Source organism: Musa acuminata, chromosome BXJ1-5 (genome assembly GCF_036884655.1).
Source record: "Musa acuminata AAA Group cultivar baxijiao chromosome BXJ1-5, Cavendish_Baxijiao_AAA, whole genome shotgun sequence".
Lineage (NCBI taxonomy): Eukaryota > Viridiplantae > Streptophyta > Magnoliopsida > Zingiberales > Musaceae > Musa > Musa acuminata.
Window position 1 is genome coordinate 2,308,758 of NC_088331.1, and position 16,594 is coordinate 2,325,351.

The 16,594-nt window shown below is 40.1% G+C and overlaps 2 protein-coding genes across 2 annotated transcripts; both read right to left on the reverse strand.

The window, feature by feature from the left end:
* Nucleotides 1-3,814: 3,814 nt before the first annotated feature.
* LOC135672955 (probable serine/threonine-protein kinase At1g01540) lies at nt 3,815-10,843 on the reverse strand. The gene is made up of 8 exons (XM_065181529.1): nt 10,713-10,843; nt 6,638-7,732; nt 6,292-6,396; nt 6,034-6,156; nt 4,846-5,016; nt 4,631-4,760; nt 4,339-4,548; nt 3,815-4,134 (listed from the first exon to the last, which is right to left on the reverse strand). The coding sequence occupies exons 2-8, from the start codon at nt 7,288-7,290 to the stop codon at nt 4,033-4,035; spliced, it is 1,494 nt and encodes a 497-aa protein (XP_065037601.1). The 5' UTR covers nt 7,291-7,732; nt 10,713-10,843; the 3' UTR covers nt 3,815-4,032.
* LOC135672956 (2-C-methyl-D-erythritol 2,4-cyclodiphosphate synthase, chloroplastic-like) lies at nt 8,515-11,310 on the reverse strand. Its single transcript, XM_065181530.1, has 3 exons — nt 10,945-11,310; nt 10,713-10,843; nt 8,515-8,985 (listed from the first exon to the last, which is right to left on the reverse strand). The coding sequence occupies exons 1-3, from the start codon at nt 11,273-11,275 to the stop codon at nt 8,752-8,754; spliced, it is 696 nt and encodes a 231-aa protein (XP_065037602.1). The 5' UTR covers nt 11,276-11,310; the 3' UTR covers nt 8,515-8,751.
* Nucleotides 11,311-16,594: the final 5,284 nt, after the last annotated feature.

The following is a 16,594-nucleotide window of genomic DNA, read 5'->3' on the forward strand; positions in this document are numbered from 1 at the left end:
AAACGATCCATCCGAGTCCCTATGTCATAGATAGATAAGGGAGATGCTTGCTCTACTGGAGGTAATTTCTCAAAGGAACTAGTTGGAGGAGATTGATTACACTTAAAAATTGGTATTTCAGGTTCTGGTTCAGGTTGGTGGGGATCAATCCTTCTAGGCAGTCTGGTCCATATTCCATTTCTAAATGTACACCTCATCCGTTAAAGTATATTTCTATTTATGATACTAAATCTATCTAGTTTGATAACTTCTTCTTCAGGTGGAATAACAATATTATAGGCATGGAGTAGTCTTATGATTAAGCCACCGTATGGAAGCATCATGTCCCTTTTTGATAGTTCAATCATATTCTGTTAGATTAGATAACCAAAACAATTGTTATGTCCTTTCATAATCCAATACATAGTACCTAGTTCCATTTAGATTTCTTCATCATGATGATTTTGCTTTGGGAGAATAATACGATGTGATTAAGTATTTTGGTGCTTAAAGGTAGTAAATGTTCCCAATTTTTTAAAAGAATCGTTAAGTTAGGATTACCAAAAATTATTCCTAAAGCATTAACGTAAGTAGTCCCAACTGTTTCATCATCCCATTATCCTCTAAAATAATACCCCTTTTCTTTTACCGGAATTCATATGATGTTATAAATTAATCTATCGGTAATGGGTATTTGATGTCCTAATAGATAGGTAGATACTCTTTCTTCTTCATATACATGTAAATTGTTGTAAAATAGCCTAACAAGTCTAGGGTAAATAGGTTCACTAATTTGAAGAATTAGGAGAATGTCTAGATTAGTAAACCATTGAAAATGTTCCAAATCACTTAACTCATCTAAATCAACATATTTACCCTTATGAACATGTCTAGACTCTATGGAAGAAAATTTTAGGGCATGTTGATTAGAATCGAAAAGTAGGGAGTTATAATTTTCATCTAATCTCCTCTTCCTTTTGTCCTTAGAGGATCTTCTAGAAGCCATTGAGATTATAATAATGAAGGCAAATAAGGAGAAGAACAAGTAATATAAAGGAGAATCAGTTTGGTGTAGAGATTACCTTAGTAGTTCTCCTTTCTAGTGATCTTTCAAAGAATGTCGGAGATTGATCCTTGATCTAATGGGAAGTGGGGATTTTTGAGTTGCTAGAGGGAGAGCAATCGGTTTGGAGCTGTTTAGAGGAGTGCAGAATGTGTTGGGGTCGGTTCTACTGTCAACCCTAACTTAAGTTTATAAAGGGGGGCAAGTTGCGGGCGGTGGCACCGCTAGCTGGGCGGTGCTACCACCTGCCACCCGTGACATCCGGCGGTGCTACTGCCAGCTGGGCGGTGTCACTACCTATAGGCAGTAAGCACTGCTTACATAGTTGTATGGGACTGTCATGGGTGATTTCAACTTGAAAGAAATTTTTGTTTGTGAAGCACACAACCTTATTTACATCATCATGTAAAAATTTGCATCATAAGAGAAGAAGATTCATACGTTCATGATTGATCATATAAAATGCATACCATACTCAAACATTATATAGTCTTCGTATGTTTACAATAAGTTCATGATTCATCATATAAAATTTATATGCAAGCATCGTAAAAACTTGTATGGAAAAATGCATATGGCTCATTGCGTATACTATAAGATCATGATTTATGTAAGTGATCCAAAGAAGGTCCGAACACATATTCATGATCTTGTTAGATAGAATTCGATCCGAAAAAGAATTTAGGAGGGAATGTATCCTAAAAATTTAGGAATCCGGAAGAAGTTAGAAAGGGAACTTGTGCATAAGAGATTTTATGTTTGAGAGATCAAGATCAAGTGTTTAACACACAAGGTTTCAAATAATTATTACATCATGATCTTATAAGTATCATTTTGTAACTAATAGTTTTAATTCTTATGATCCCCTTTTTATTATTTTGGCTAAAGAGCTTTATGAATTATTTTTGGATCTTTGGTCATAAGCTTTGAGCATCCAAAAATAAGATATCATCTCTTGCTCCTAGCTTGTAATGGTATAAGTTTTTACAAAAGAGGATGATTTTTAGGTACCTATTTGATCTTGAGTGCCTCAAACACTCAGAAACTGATGAAGCCATTTACTCTTTAGCTCGGCGTTTGCTGTGCTTCATATGAGGATTTTTTGATTTTTTTTTATTTTGGCAAATGGTAAGTAACGAATGCCAAATTTGATCCTAACATCTTACGGTAATGTTAGCTATCTATCACATTCGACCTCGAGACGTTTGACGAATGGAAGCGCAAACATAGGCCCAACAGCGTTCTGTAAACTACGAACGCAGTGGGTCACTTCGGTTCCTGGCAAACTTCCTGAGACATCCTTAAGTTGGATCGCTTCTCGTCTCTCCTGCACTGTTCTGTTCTTGAACCGGATAGTCTTGTCAACTGCTGCGTTATGGGAAGATGCTGCAGAACTAAAAGCGGAGAAGAGGAGGAAGGTACCATCAGGAAAGGAGGCTGATTGGAATCATGCTGGGCAGTGAAGTGAAGCAGATCGGCAAGTTTGCAACAGATGATTGCCAGCTTCAGTAATGTTCGCTGTTCTTTTCAGTAATGTTGACGAGTACGTATCAGTTCTTATTTTGTGTCCATTTCTTCTTCTCCTCAAGTTGGAAGGTCCCAATGATAGTGACTTTGCGTCCGATTCTTCTCAGAATTAGATCTCAAATCATTCTAGTGTAACCAAGGAGAGCCCATTTAGATCTTGCATTCGCTAACCAAGGAGTGAAAACAAACATACGCTTAAAACCACCCTTTGGATCTTGCATTCGCTAACACCGGTAGTTCTTGACGACAGGGATTAGATCTAATGCTTTTATCACTTTCTAGAGGAGGAATATATACATGAGATTTTATTGGTATGAGAATTTTTGCTACCTCCAAAACATGAAAAGAAGCTTTTCCTACTCCCAAAACATGAAAAGAACCACCGCACATCACCAAGCATGTGTTTTCTTTCTGTACTACTTTTGTCTCGAGGGAGCAACAACTCTGTAGCTCTCTCCCTCCCGGTCCAATTAGATCAAGATTTGGTGGCTGGTCCAACCTTTCTTTCTTCCACAAGAGACATCCATCCACACCAGCATTTATCTTCTACTGCCAGAGCAGCATGTGGCACTGCCTGGAATTAGCCATCCCCTACCTCGTTCTTTTGTCGGATTCCCACTTTTCTAATCTACACTTTTCAGCTAGCTGCTGAACATCTATCACCATTCTCCAATCCTCAAGTTTCAGCCATCACCACTTTGAACAGAGGTTAAAGCTACTCCTGTTTGGTTCTTTGACTGCTGCAGCTCATGACATGTTGGAGAGGTCCACAGGAATGGTGGGCAAAACAATCCATGACTTGTAGAGATAGAACCCCTTAATAGTCTGGCCGATATGAAGGAAAAATAAATCTAGGAAGAAAGCAGCTCATGATATGTGAGAGCATATGCACACATTCATGCTTGGGGTGTTCAAATTGTGATGATAGAATCAATGAGGAAAAACTAACACAAAGAAGACTGCAGTGAAAATAAAAAGTTTCTGATTGCATATTTGACATGGTCCTAAAACAGTATATAACAACACTCAGATGAATCTACTATTAGTAATTTATATTTAAGCATTTTGAGTAATGTGGTTCCGTATCTATTATATTCAAAGTTATTGAATCGATTGATCAATCATGTTCTTAAAACAATAGAGTAAGTTTAGAACTACGCGGACACAAGTAGTAGATGTTTTTTGAACCAGTATATGGAGTTAGATCATGACACTGTTTATTTTTACATGGGGGAAAAATTCAAATTGGCTTGATGTGTAACTTCTGTTTTTATAATAAATTATGGACTGTAATCACAAAATGAACTTTTCTTTTAGACAATGCATGAGAAATTATCAACTCCTTGCAGGTTTCAAATCCCAGATTAAGAATGCAACAATAAAGTATGGCCAAATTGGAAGAAGTATGTGACTTGCAAATGCAGCAAACCTAAACTCAGTCACCTACTTCTTATCTGTCATAGCTATCTTGACCTATGAAGATGATTGCTCGAGTTTTCCTCTCCTCTCGTATTGCGTCTGTCTGATAATAAAGCAGGAGATGCTCTCCGCCCAAGTTTACGATCCTGTGCAGACAACAATGGCTCAATCAGTGCTCCAATTGTAATGATAGTACCAATCTATATTAGTTGTTTGTACACTGCTCTACGCGTCTATACAGAATTAAACTTTACTTTATGCTGTCTTATTGGTGTACAGATGAACAGAAAAAGTGAAAATCTCGACGAAGATTAATCAGGGAAAGAACTGGAAGGATAGAGTGATCATACATCTCGAGCTAGCAAGTCATCCATTTCGAGCATGTGGATGACATGCCCCATTTTTGGTCGTTTCTGTGCATCAGGATCCACACAATGGAGGGCCACCAGAATCATCCTTTTCAGTGCTTTGGGACATGGTTTCTCGGGCATCCTAGGATCCACTACTTGCTCAGATTTCTTGTCACCAACCATGGTCTTTAGCCACTCAACCAAAGTCACCTGAGAAAGGCAATGTAAGTTCACATGTAGCTTATTCCTTTCAAGCCTAAGAAATCATTTCTTCAAGCAGAAGAAAACTGACCTCTCCAGAAGGTCTTGAATAATCAACAGGAGATCTTCCTGATATGATTTCCACGATAAGTACTCCGAAGCTGTAAACATCACTTCTTTCATTCAGCATTCCAGTGCTAGCATATTCTGGAGCGACATACCTGTGAAAAACAGGGAGGACAAGCTGTGAGATTCTTTAATTAAGGTAAATAGTAGATCTGCAGTTTGATAAGGTTCTGAACTCACCCAAATGTGCCCATAACACGAGTGGTGACATAGCTCCTCTCCGAACACAAGAGCTTCGCCAGCCCAAAATCTGATACCTTGGGATTCCACTGTCGATCAAGTAGTATATTGCTAGATTTAACATCACGGTGTACAATCCTTGGTTCTAGTCCTTCGTGAAGATAGGCCAAGCTGCAAACATGATTTGTAATCTAAAAATCTACAAATATAATTCAGAAATAGTATATTTTTGAAGCTGTGTCATTCTCCACAGATGACATAATCAGAACAATTATTCCATGGTATATTTTTGGAGCGTGTCATTCTCCATAAATGACATAATCAGAACAATTGTTCCATGTTCAGGAAACAGAGAACTTCAAGAGTAAATATAATCACTTGTGGTCCTCTCTTTTTCTTTACCAGACTTTTGTGGACAGTGGTGTTGTAATCATAATGTAGATGGAGAACACTAGAACATAGTTACTAATTATAAACTTATTTCTTTGAAAACTACAAATACATATCTACTGCAATCTCTTTTCTTTTAAATCTTAAAACTGAAATAGGACCTAAAATTTGAAAAGAACATACCAAACTAAGCTGCATAATAGTATGTTATATTTTACCAGACCGAACAGAAAATAGCTGCATAAGCATGAAAGGCATGGAATATGGATGTCAATTCACGAGCCTGAAACTGCACAAATCCAAAAACCAGAACAAGTCCAAATCTTTGAACTGCTCTACATAGATGAAGATTGTCTTCATGTTCTACTGTCTTTGATAAATGGTACATACTTCATATACAATTTATGAGATATCAAAAATATCACATCTCCCTGTATTTTCCCAAAGGAGTCCTAATAGTTGGTTCATTATATATATGAGTTATGCTTTTCATATGCATGTATAAGCCTGCCTAATTACCACCAAAGAACCTTTTAGGGTAAACCCACATCTAATAAATCTACAACGGGAGTTTAGTATGGTTCACTACTCGTGTGAACATCTTTTGATCACATAAATTCAGATGCATAGCATATCAATTTTCGCTGTCATTATGCATCATCATATAACGACTTAGTATACATATACTAAAAGTGTTAGCACAGCAAGGCATGCGTTCTCCGAAATGGTTGAATGCTAACTTATAACAGAATTACTTTGGTTGAAAGCGTGCTAAGGATTAAAATTTAAACATCATACCCTTTTGCGGTTCCAAGTATTATCTTCATTCTGATATCCCATGACAAAGGACTCACTTCTCCGATGTCGCCATGAAGCCACTGATCAAGATTACCATTATCCAAATACTCGTATACAAGCATCCTAAATATGCAAGAAGAAAATGGATAAAGATATCGATAAAACAATCAGATCAATTCATCTTAAGCATTTTATGCAGCAGCGATAAGAAGCATTACAAAGCAAATCTGCATGTCATTCTAAGAGTAAGTGGTGTACCTATAGGCCCCCTCAACACAGTAACCAAGCAATCTGACCAGATTCTTGTGCCTCACACGACCGATTGCTTCGACCTCAACCTTGAATTCCTTTTCCGCTTGACCCCTGATGTCAAATGAATCAACAGCATTTCTCTCATGAGCACTCGTAACATAGTCAATGTACTAGTGTATATAGTAAGGCAAATTTCCAATTTTTTGGACACCTATATCACTCCACAAAAACTTAAAAAGTAAAAATCGTAAACAAGAAATGAAGTGAGCAAATAGAAATAAGGAAAATGAGAAGATGCGTTAACGAGAGCAAGCAAAGATGGAGATTAGGAGAGAAAGGTGGCGTCGTGCACCTGCTGTTGAGCATATTCTTGATGGCGACGAGGGTGTTATCGGCCAACTTCCCGAGGTACACGATACCGTAGCCTCCCTCCCCGATCACATTCTCCTCGGCGAGCCCGCCGGTGGCCTCCTCCAGCTCCCGCAGCGTATACCAACGCCCCCAACCTAAAGGCGACACCTCCGGCGGGCCGCCCCCGCCGGTGGACGACGGAGTGCCGACGGTTTCCCCGCTGGCCGTCCCTGTCGTAGACGCCGAAGGCGGGGCCGGCGGAGGGCGGAAGTGGTCGGCGAGCGCGGCGCGGTGGTTTGCCTTCCCGAGGTCCACCCGAACGTCGATGGCGGGAGCAAGTGGGGCGGCGAGAGAGTGGAAGGGGATCTCGGGGATGTCCTTGGAGACAGGAGGGTTGGAGTCGCGGAGGTGGAGTCTGAGGGGCTTCTTTATGCGGGCGGCGGCGGCGGCGGGAGCGGAGGCAGAGGAGGGGAGGGCAGGAGAGCTCCGGCGGCGGGAGGAGAGGCAGAGGGAGAAGAGGAAGAGAACGAGGACGATGGCGGCACCGACGCAGACACCGAGGAGCACCCAGAGCCTAAGGCCGAAGATGGACGTCTTCTTCGACAGCTCGGTGTCGACAAATCCTCCTACTCCGCCGCTGCTCCAAAACGCCATCCTTTTCTTCTGTTGCTTCTTCTATTCGCTTTTACGAAACAATAATGTCGGAAAGATTGACATTTATAGCAGCAAAGAAGAAGCAAAGCAGCAGTAGCAGCAGCTTGAGACAGAGGCAGAGAAAGTTTGTTGTAATACGAAAATTTCAGAAGACAGAAGCTTCGAACAATGGAAGAGTATCGAGAGAGAGAGGATTGTGTCACTTCATTTGTTGTTTCTCGTTTGACTGGGAATGGATTTGGAAGGGGAACGGATTTGGAAGAGATAGTCACAGTCAGGAGCACAGCGGCTGAGGGAGGGAGGGAGGGACGGGGAGAGAGGCGAACGCTTGTGTCCAAAGATCTGACAGCCCGTCGCCTACAGCGGTATAAATGAGCCACTGTCGCAAGGCCAATGGTCTCTGTCTACAACGCCAATTCAACTGCCGACAGCGACAAGGGACCTGCAAGGAGAAAGAAGGTCATGAACTCTTCAATGTGACCAATAAATGGTGAACCGAAACCAGTAACATAAAGCGTAAATTACAGCATTTTGTCGTACTGTCTACTAGAATTTTTCTACCTTCCAATTTGTAGAAATCCTAAGCTAAATTCCAAAGAGTATTATATTAAGAAATAATGGATAGAGCACGGGTAGTTTCTTAAGCTCTAGAAAATTGTATGTTGATTCCTCTCATCACGGACATGTACTAACAGCATTTGATATTGGAAGAACAATGTGTAAGGATGAGGAATCATGTGTTTGGTCTGGTATGTCTCCTTGTAAGCTTTGTTTCTTCTAATGGTCGGTGTTTCTGGGTTTCTTTTTTCTCTTTCCTAACCATGTATATAGAGAGCCCTATGGAAGAAGTTGCAAGATCTCCGCCAGGAAGCAGTCCGTGGTCTGGCTTTTACAAGTAGATTCCTTTGGTGTTTCATCTGACCACTCGACACTATCTTTTGACCATATAGGAATACCTTGAAACCCAAGCAAATATATATTCCCACTTTAACCACATGCCTGCAGCAATCAATCATGTAAACAAAGAATTGCAGGGTGAAGGTTTGGCTCTTGGTCTCAGAGCTCATGATCAAAGTGGAATCAAACATAGATTAAAAAGGACATTAGCCAGTAGCAGCTGAGCACAGCAGAGCATAATTATTTAACATGGATCTGATGATGTTTTCACATGCTATCAAAGATTGAAGCACTACAGTGAAACTGTCTTGAGGAGTTTCTTTCTAGTTACCCAAAAATAATAATAAAATTTATATTGAAGTATGTAAGAATTGTCAAACATTATGAGGCAACATTAGGAAATCGTCAAGTAGAAGAAAAAGAACACAACTTATCAGTACAAATATTGATGGAAGTTTCGGCCTCACTCGCATTGCTCTCATAACTTGTATGTAATTTAATACCTCCATAGTCCATATAATGGCAATAAAATTCGTTTTATGTGCTTTCAGTCACAGATATGTTTTACTTCCTAAAAAGAAGAACCACAGTATGTGCTGCTATACTTCTGTTTTCTCCAAGACTGTCGACCTTCTCATGTGTTTTTGCTTTCAGGTTAACAACTGAAGGGTGTGCTCCAAGCAGATCACACAAATTAGACCTGATAGCCTCCTTATGAGGGCTTAGTTTTGGCCTTTGTAGAATCAAAGTGGCATCCAAGTTTCCCAGCTCATAACCAGCTTCATGCATCAGTTTTACCTGATATAAACTAATATTAGTAGGAGTACTTGAATAGTTTCACAAATTATTTGATTATTCGTGAAAGCTAGAGGTACTGGAAGATCCGATCATTTTCAACCATATCTAAGCAGCATCTGCTATTAACCGAGTTATGCATGGTGGTGGAAATAACTATATACTAACAATGACCTTAAGGTAGTTGCAAAAGTTCCACTGAGCATATTTATGGTGCGACAACAGAGAAAACTCTTAATGCAACTATAGAAGGAACAATGAAAATCCGACAGAATAAACAATTCATGCACAAAAAATGTTGAGTTGTTTGGCTAATATTCACAGATCTGTATCAGGAATAGTGAAGACTGCACAGTACAGCAATTCAAGCTTCAAAAATGCTACAGCAGTGAGGCTCATAATCAGATGGTTGTCATCAGAAGCTGAAATTAAACTATGGCACATTCCAACCTTATAATCAGGTTTCTCCTCGTGAGTAATAGATCATGTCATCCATCCCACGTTTTTTAATTGGTTTTATTTTCTTAAGTTGGGGAAAGATGAAAGGAGAAAAGGATGAAACTATGAGGAAACAAAAGAAAGAAAGGGGTAGGGGTAGAGGTAGAGGGAGGCAAATAGACATCACAGGAGAACACTGTAGGATGCAGGGAAAAGAAAAGTGGTTGAGGGTGTAGGAAGAAAAAAGAAATTACAAGGACAGTGTTACCATGCAACTGACTTAATTTCTTTCCAAAATTTTTAATAATTTATTGCTAGAATATTTTATTTCATCTTCAGTCGAGATTAAGTTTGTCAATTCTGACCCCTTTCAATTTTGAGTATAGCCGGTAAAACTTGACCAGAACCCTCACTTGCATTGTCTCATTTGACTCAATTAGAGTTACCTTGATTCGGTAAACAACCCAAGAACTGACAAGAAAAAGGTTAGGTGGAACATACGGCTGTCTCCTCCACATGTTATTTCACAAGGCAACAGTAAGAATAAGATAGAAGTTGCTTGTTTGCTAGGAACATTAGCACAAACTGTTTCCATTTGAGAACATGTTACTAACTATGGATTGGTAAAAGACAAAGACAGGCAGTATGGCAAGACTTGAAGGTGGAAGGGGTGAGATACCACAAACCATAGACAAAAAAGGAGTAATAAGTTTGGCTCTAATCTTGCTATTCTTCAAACACACATGACTAGAGATGCATCTTTGTACCTAGTGGATGTTCTAGTGGATTCCGTAGATATATTAAATTTAAATATGGAACAACCTTTTTGACGCTGAATGATGATCATTCTCTTTATTCCCAATTTATTTAATTATCAAGAGAATGATCAAAGTTCAGTGACATGCAAGGGAGCCCTTGCTGCTCATTTGGTGTGGCTCTTTGCTCATTGTTTAAGTTTAGCTTTTCCAATGGTTGCAAAAGGGATTGTACTTTAAGATCATACGAGCTTTTATCCTAACCTATTACTTCATGCAGGTTCTTCCAGCTTCAAGATTCCAAGCATTGAAGCAAGAAGTCCCTGGTCCCAAAACTAAGGTCAGTGATTTGACATTAATGTATAGATATCGATCGAGTCAATCGCATAAATCAAGATTCAAACTTTAACATTCTGTTCAGATTCTCGGCTAGGGTAGAAAGAGAAAGCAGTAGAAGAAAAGGCATATGAATAGAACTAAAGAACAATCGAAGAAAAAGGGAAAGAAAAGGAAAACGAAGTAGCCAATTCAACTCACAGCTTCTCTCACGAAGACCGAAGAGGCGGCGCCCTTCCACTTGGGATCAGAATCCGGAAAGATCTGACCAATGTCCGGAAGCCCCAAAGCGCCCAAAATCGCATCGACCACGCAGTGAAGCAACACATCCCCTATCCACCATCACGAACAAAACCAAATCTTTAAGGGGAAAACAAATCAAACCTAAGTCCACCGCAAAATCTAATTCGCCAGGCCCTAATCTTAGCTATACCATCGGAGTGCGCCTCGCAGCCCCGGTCGTGAGGGATGGCGATGCCCCCGATGATCAACGGAAGGCCCGGTTCGAGGCGGTGGAGGTCGAATCCGTGGCCCACTCGAAATGGAAGAGACGGGGGAGGTGGCGAGTGCACTGGTTCCAGCTTCACGGAGTCCTGCTTCTCCGCCTGGAGGGCGGCGGCGGCGGCGGTCAGCGACCGCCGGGGATGCAGCCTGAGGGAGTTGGAAAAGGCAGAGGCTAAGGGAAGGGAGAGTGGAGGTGGAATTCTGGTGGATTTAGAGGCGATTGGCGGCGAGCTCAAGAACAGGGACGACGACGAAGCCATGACCACAGAAGAGAGGTGGCAGAGAACACTGCATTTGACGGCTAAGGCTGATTGCTATGATAACGCGTGGTGACACGTTAAAGGGTCTTACAGTTAGGCCCATATAAGCCCAAGATCGGCCCAATATCGGACGGCTGCTCCTGCTGCGTTATCATAGCATGTGTTTTTGGTCGAAGAGACATGGCATTTTATTTTAATAGATATAATTTTTTTTATTTGAATATTCATGTGAATGGATGATATATCGTAGCAATTTTCACCCATTATGTATAAATAAATATATTGTCCTCTCTTATATTCGAAAAAAATAAATTTTATTCTTATGTTAATCCGATATAAATTAAAAAAGATATTACAAAAATAATCTGAAGTCCACTGTTTTTGTAATTTAGAGTGTTACTATTGTAAAAAATAATCATATAAATTGGTTTTAAAAAGAAAGAAAAGATAATTTTGAGTCTTTTTAAGTTATTGCAATTATTAAAAAAAATATCTTATGCTTGAAAAGACTTAAAGAATTATTTGAAACATAAGCGAAAGAAAATGATACTTCAAGATCTATATGAGGTTACTCTAAATGATGTGCTGGATCTACCCATGTACATTCAAAAGGACATAGTTTTTGGATCATTATTGAATAAGAATGGTAGGATAAAACTCCTTATGAGTTATGAAAATGTTATAAATCATCATATAAATGTTTTTAAGTATTGGGGTGTTTAGCTAAGGTAGAAGAAGTCTTTTAAGCCTATAAAAGTCAAAATTGAGCCTATAAAAGTCTGTTGATATAGTCAATTCAATTCATAGTTTGGAGTCAGATTGTAACCACGCATCCCTCTGTCAAATAAATGTTAAAATAATATTTTTAAATAATAAATTAAAAGAAAAAAATTTATACGAAACAAATCGAGGGATTTGTGGCTCCTAACTAAGAGAAGATAAAAAGTCTACACGCTTGTTAAATCTCTATATCGATTAGGAAGTACCTAAGCAATGACATATGTGTTTATTATAAAAGCACTCCAAATTATTATGTTGTTTGCTTAAATGTTGAGAATATACTGATTATGGATAATAATCATAATATTATGATTAATAAAATATTTTGATATAAACGATATGTGTAAGACGGATGTTGTTGGAAACCTAGGACTACCAATTGGTTTCATCATCAAAATTTGAGATTCAATAAAGTTGACAAGGGAAGCATCTTATATCTTGGGGATTTAGATCTATAGAGATAGATCCAAGAGGATACTTGGCTTGTTCTAGTCCAAGTACATAGACACCGTTGTCAAAAGGTTTAACATGAAAAATTTTAAAAGATGCCTTATACCGATAAGACATACCGATGAGATATGAGATATTAATTTCTATGAATACATCCCCAAAGACTCCTGAAGAAAGGGCAAACATGGATAAGATACCTCATGGCTCAACGATAGGATCTATCATGTATATCATGCTATGCACCATGCTTAATATAGCGTATTGTTAAAACCCTTGCAGATTCTAAACTTGGGGTTGATCTCTTTAGGGGATCGGCCTCCTTGGAACTCTATAGGGGTTCCTCCCTCCAAGTTGCTGCTCAAAGGCTGCAAAAAAGATTCATCTATTGCTTATCAAAAGAGAAGGAATACATGGCTATTTATAGGGCTTCTAAACCCTAACTCCTAATAGGACTCCTACTTAAGACTCTTACTTCTAACCAACTCCTAATATGACTCCTAGTCAAGACTCCTATTCCCTTACAACTCCTAATTCTTCTATAAGAAAACACCTCCTACATAAATGCCCCTCTCAATTAGGACTCTCCTAGCTATAGTTCTAACAGAATGTCCCTCTCAATTAGGACTCTCCTAGCTAGAGTCCTAACAGTTTTACATGAATGTCCCTCTCAATTAGGACTCTCCAAGCTAGAGTCCTAATAGACCCGCCCTCTTCAAATCAGCCTTGTCCTCGAGGTTGATGATTCATGAATTCTGGGAATTTGATCTTCAAGTCGTCATAGTTCTCCCAAGTGGCATCTTCTATTGGTAGGTTCGCCCATTGTATTAGAACTTCATTAGTGGGTCGTCGTCGTCGAGTCACGATCCGTCGATCAATAATGGCACTTCGATGGGTCTGGAGTTCTCTTTGGGTAGTCATATTTGGTGGGTGGCGTTGGGCTGTCTCCAAGCACCTATTTACAACTGTCTCACCGTCGATTTGTGGGTGATATGCTATACTCCTTTTCAATTTAGTACCCTGTATATAGAATAACTTGGTCCAAAATCTATTCGTGAAGATGCAAGTAGAATTTATCATAAGCCCAATGTGTCCCTTATAGTGTAATTCTTTTGAGTCCCAATTATAATGAGCCATGGGGCTTAGTGCTTCCTACAAATTTTTTATAATCTTACTAGTATCTAAATCTTCCTGCCAATCCATCTTAATATCCTCAAGGAAGTCGCTGGTCGGAAGTGAAACGGTCGAAACTTCAACTTGCTCGGGTAGCTGCGAAAGCGCATCTGCAAGAACATTCTCTTTCCCCTTTTTGTAAATTATTTCAAAATCAAATCCAAGAAGTTTTGTTACCCATTTTTGCTGCTCAGGGGATGGTATCTTTCGCTCCAAAAAGTACTTGAGGCTTTTATGGTCGGTTTTATTTTGAAATCGTCGACCAATCAAGTAGGGTCTCCACCTCGTTGCTGCACGCACAATGGCGAGCATCTCCTTATCATATGTTGACTTATTTTGATGGGAGGGAGATAATGTCTTGCTAGTGTATGCGAGTGGTCGACCATCTTGCATGAGAATTGCTCCAATTCCGACTCCAGATGCGTCGGCCTCAATAATGAAGGGTCGGTTGAAATCTGGTAGTGTTAGCACCAGCGTCGTCGTCATGGCTACCTTAAGTTTGTCGAAGGCAACGGAGGCTCTGTCCGACCATTGGAAGACATCTTTTTTCAGAAAGGAAGTAAGTGGTGCACTGATCTCTCCATAGTTTTTCACGAACTTGCAGTAGTAGCCTGTTAAACCCAAAAAGCCATGTAGCAATTTTATGTTCCTCGGGGTCAGCCAATTTTGCATTGCTCCAATTTTGAAGGGGTCTACTGCCACACCTTCCTCTGATATAATATGCCCAAGATATTCCACCTTCTTTTGAAGAAAGCAAAAATTCATAATGGTTATTGTGTGTTCAAAAGGTGGTTTTCGGTATGTCTTCTTCGCATACTCGTATTTGATGATACCCGGATCGAAGGTCCAGCTTTGTGAAGATTTATGCTCCCTTTCATCTTGCAACTCATCTACTACTGGAATAGGGTATTTATCCTTGATGGTTATGCCATTGAGAGTTCGGTAATCAACACATAATCGCCAAATTCCATCCTTCTTTCGTATGAGGAGCACCGGTGAAGAGTAGGTGCTACAACATGGCCGAATAACTCCTGTTTTGAGCATCTCTTTTACAATCATTTCTATTTCATTCTTCTGGAGATGTGGATACTGATATGGCTGAGCATTTGCTGGAGATTGGCCTGGAAGAATCATTATACAATGATCATGCTGACGGGTAAGAGGTAGGTTGCGTAGTTAATCAAATATATCTGAAAATTCAGCAAGCAAAGAAAGTAGATTTGGATCTTCCAATTTTGTTGGCTCTCCCTTAGTTTGCTGCTCAAGTTGTACCAAAAAGCCACTGCATGCTTTATGCAAAACCTTCTTCATTTGTTGTGTGCAAATCATCGTTACGTCGCCCCCACGTTTCCCATGCAGTATCACCTGTTTCTCCTTACTGTAAAATTTCATAATTAGTTTCATAAAATTCCAAGAAAAATCACCTAATGTTGTCAACCATTTAATTCTGAGCATGGCCTCATCATCATCAAGAGGGAGAAGGAAGAAATCTGCAATTATCTCTTGGTCCTGCAGCAATAGTTTCTCCTGCGGGCGCCTACGATCACACTTCAAAATCCGTCTGTCGGTGACCTTAACATCAAACCTGCAACGATTCTCGATAGGTAATGCCATTTGGATAGCAACCTTACTGTTTAGGATATTATTAGTGCTGCCCGTGTCGATAAAAACAGTGATCAGTTGTTGTTTGAGAAGGCCTCCAACTTTCATCATTTGCGGGTTTGAGTAGCCGGCTAGTGCATATACCGTAACTTCAGTCGGTTGTGGGTCTTCTTCTGCATCTTCTTCTTCATGTTCAAGGCTCTCTTCTAGATGTTCAATGACCTCTTCTTCTATTGGTTCAATCATAAGAAGTCTCCCTTTACTACGGCGATGCTCACGGCTCCACGGCTCGTCACAATGCCAACATAACCCCTTCGCATATCGCTCCCGAAGCTCTTCTCTTGTTGACCTCTTTAGTGTAGGGACTTGGTCGATAGTAGGGTGGGCTGAGGGCTTCAATATTACTAGTTGAGGAGTGACCCTAGTCCTCCGAGCTTCATGGTTCAATTGCTCCTCTTGATGTCGTGCGAAAGAGATGGCTGCCATAAGTGTATACGGTTGTCGCGCTTTAACTTCTCCTCGGATCTCCGGCTTCAAGCCCTCAATGAAGGTCCTCAATAGTTGTTTTTGAGACCAATCATGATTTTGATTAGATAACCTCTCAAACCTGGTTTGGTACTCCTGAATGGTGGAGGTTTATCGGATCTTTGCTAGTTGTTCGTCAATATTCTCGTAATCGGTTGGTCTGAAGCGGATCAGCAGTCCTTCTTTGAATTGTTGCCATGAAAGGACTCCATAAGTATGTTCAAACTGTTTAAACCATTGTATAGCATCCCCTTCAAGATGTATAGCTACAATTTTCACCATAGATGCATCTGCGATTTTGTGGTACCGAAAATATCGCTCCGCGCGTGAGATCCAACCAATCGGGTCTCCTTCTTCCCATCTAGGGAAGTCCACTCTCATGCATGGATAGTTGGGGTCGGTCATAGAGCCTCTCCTCCCTTGGAAGTCATCTCTTCGGGCTTGGTGTGATTGGGCAAAGCTCTCTCCTTGATATGATTTTTTCGGGCTTAGTGGTCGGCCCAATCTGAGTTCGGTAAAGAGCGTCCGAATCTTATCCTCCATTCGCGCCTCCAAGGCTTCAAATTTAGCATTGATTGCCTCCTTAGATGCCATAGTATATGGCCCCAAATCAATGATGTTAAGATCTCTCTTTTGCTGTTGGGTTAAAGGCATGTATAGGTTGAGAGAAGTGATGGTCGAAAGTGTTGGTGGATTGGTGGATGTAGGCTGCAGTTTAGGCTTATTTTGTGGCTGTTTTGGGTACAGTTTATATGATAGCAAGGATATCTAATTTAATCAAGAAAATTTCGG

Excerpts from the sequence above, each read along its gene's own strand:
- LOC135672956 (XM_065181530.1), bottom strand. The coding sequence starts at position 11,275 with ATGGCTTCGTCGTCGTCCCTGTTCTTGAGCTCGCCGCCAATCGCCTCT. Across the intron at positions 10,844-10,944 it reads CTGCGAGGCGCACTCCGATG|GGGATGTGTTGCTTCACTGC; the intron begins GTATAGCTAAGA and ends GATGGTGGATAG. Across the intron at positions 8,986-10,712 it reads CGGTCTTCGTGAGAGAAGCT|GTAAAACTGATGCATGAAGC; the intron begins GTGAGTTGAATT and ends AGTTTATATCAG.
- LOC135672955 (XM_065181529.1), bottom strand. The coding sequence starts at position 7,290 with ATGGCGTTTTGGAGCAGCGGCGGAGTAGGAGGATTTGTCGACACCGAG. Across the intron at positions 6,397-6,637 it reads AAGAATATGCTCAACAGCAG|GGGTCAAGCGGAAAAGGAAT; the intron begins GTGCACGACGCC and ends ATTTGACATCAG. Across the intron at positions 6,157-6,291 it reads TGTGTTGAGGGGGCCTATAG|GATGCTTGTATACGAGTATT; the intron begins GTACACCACTTA and ends TTGCATATTTAG.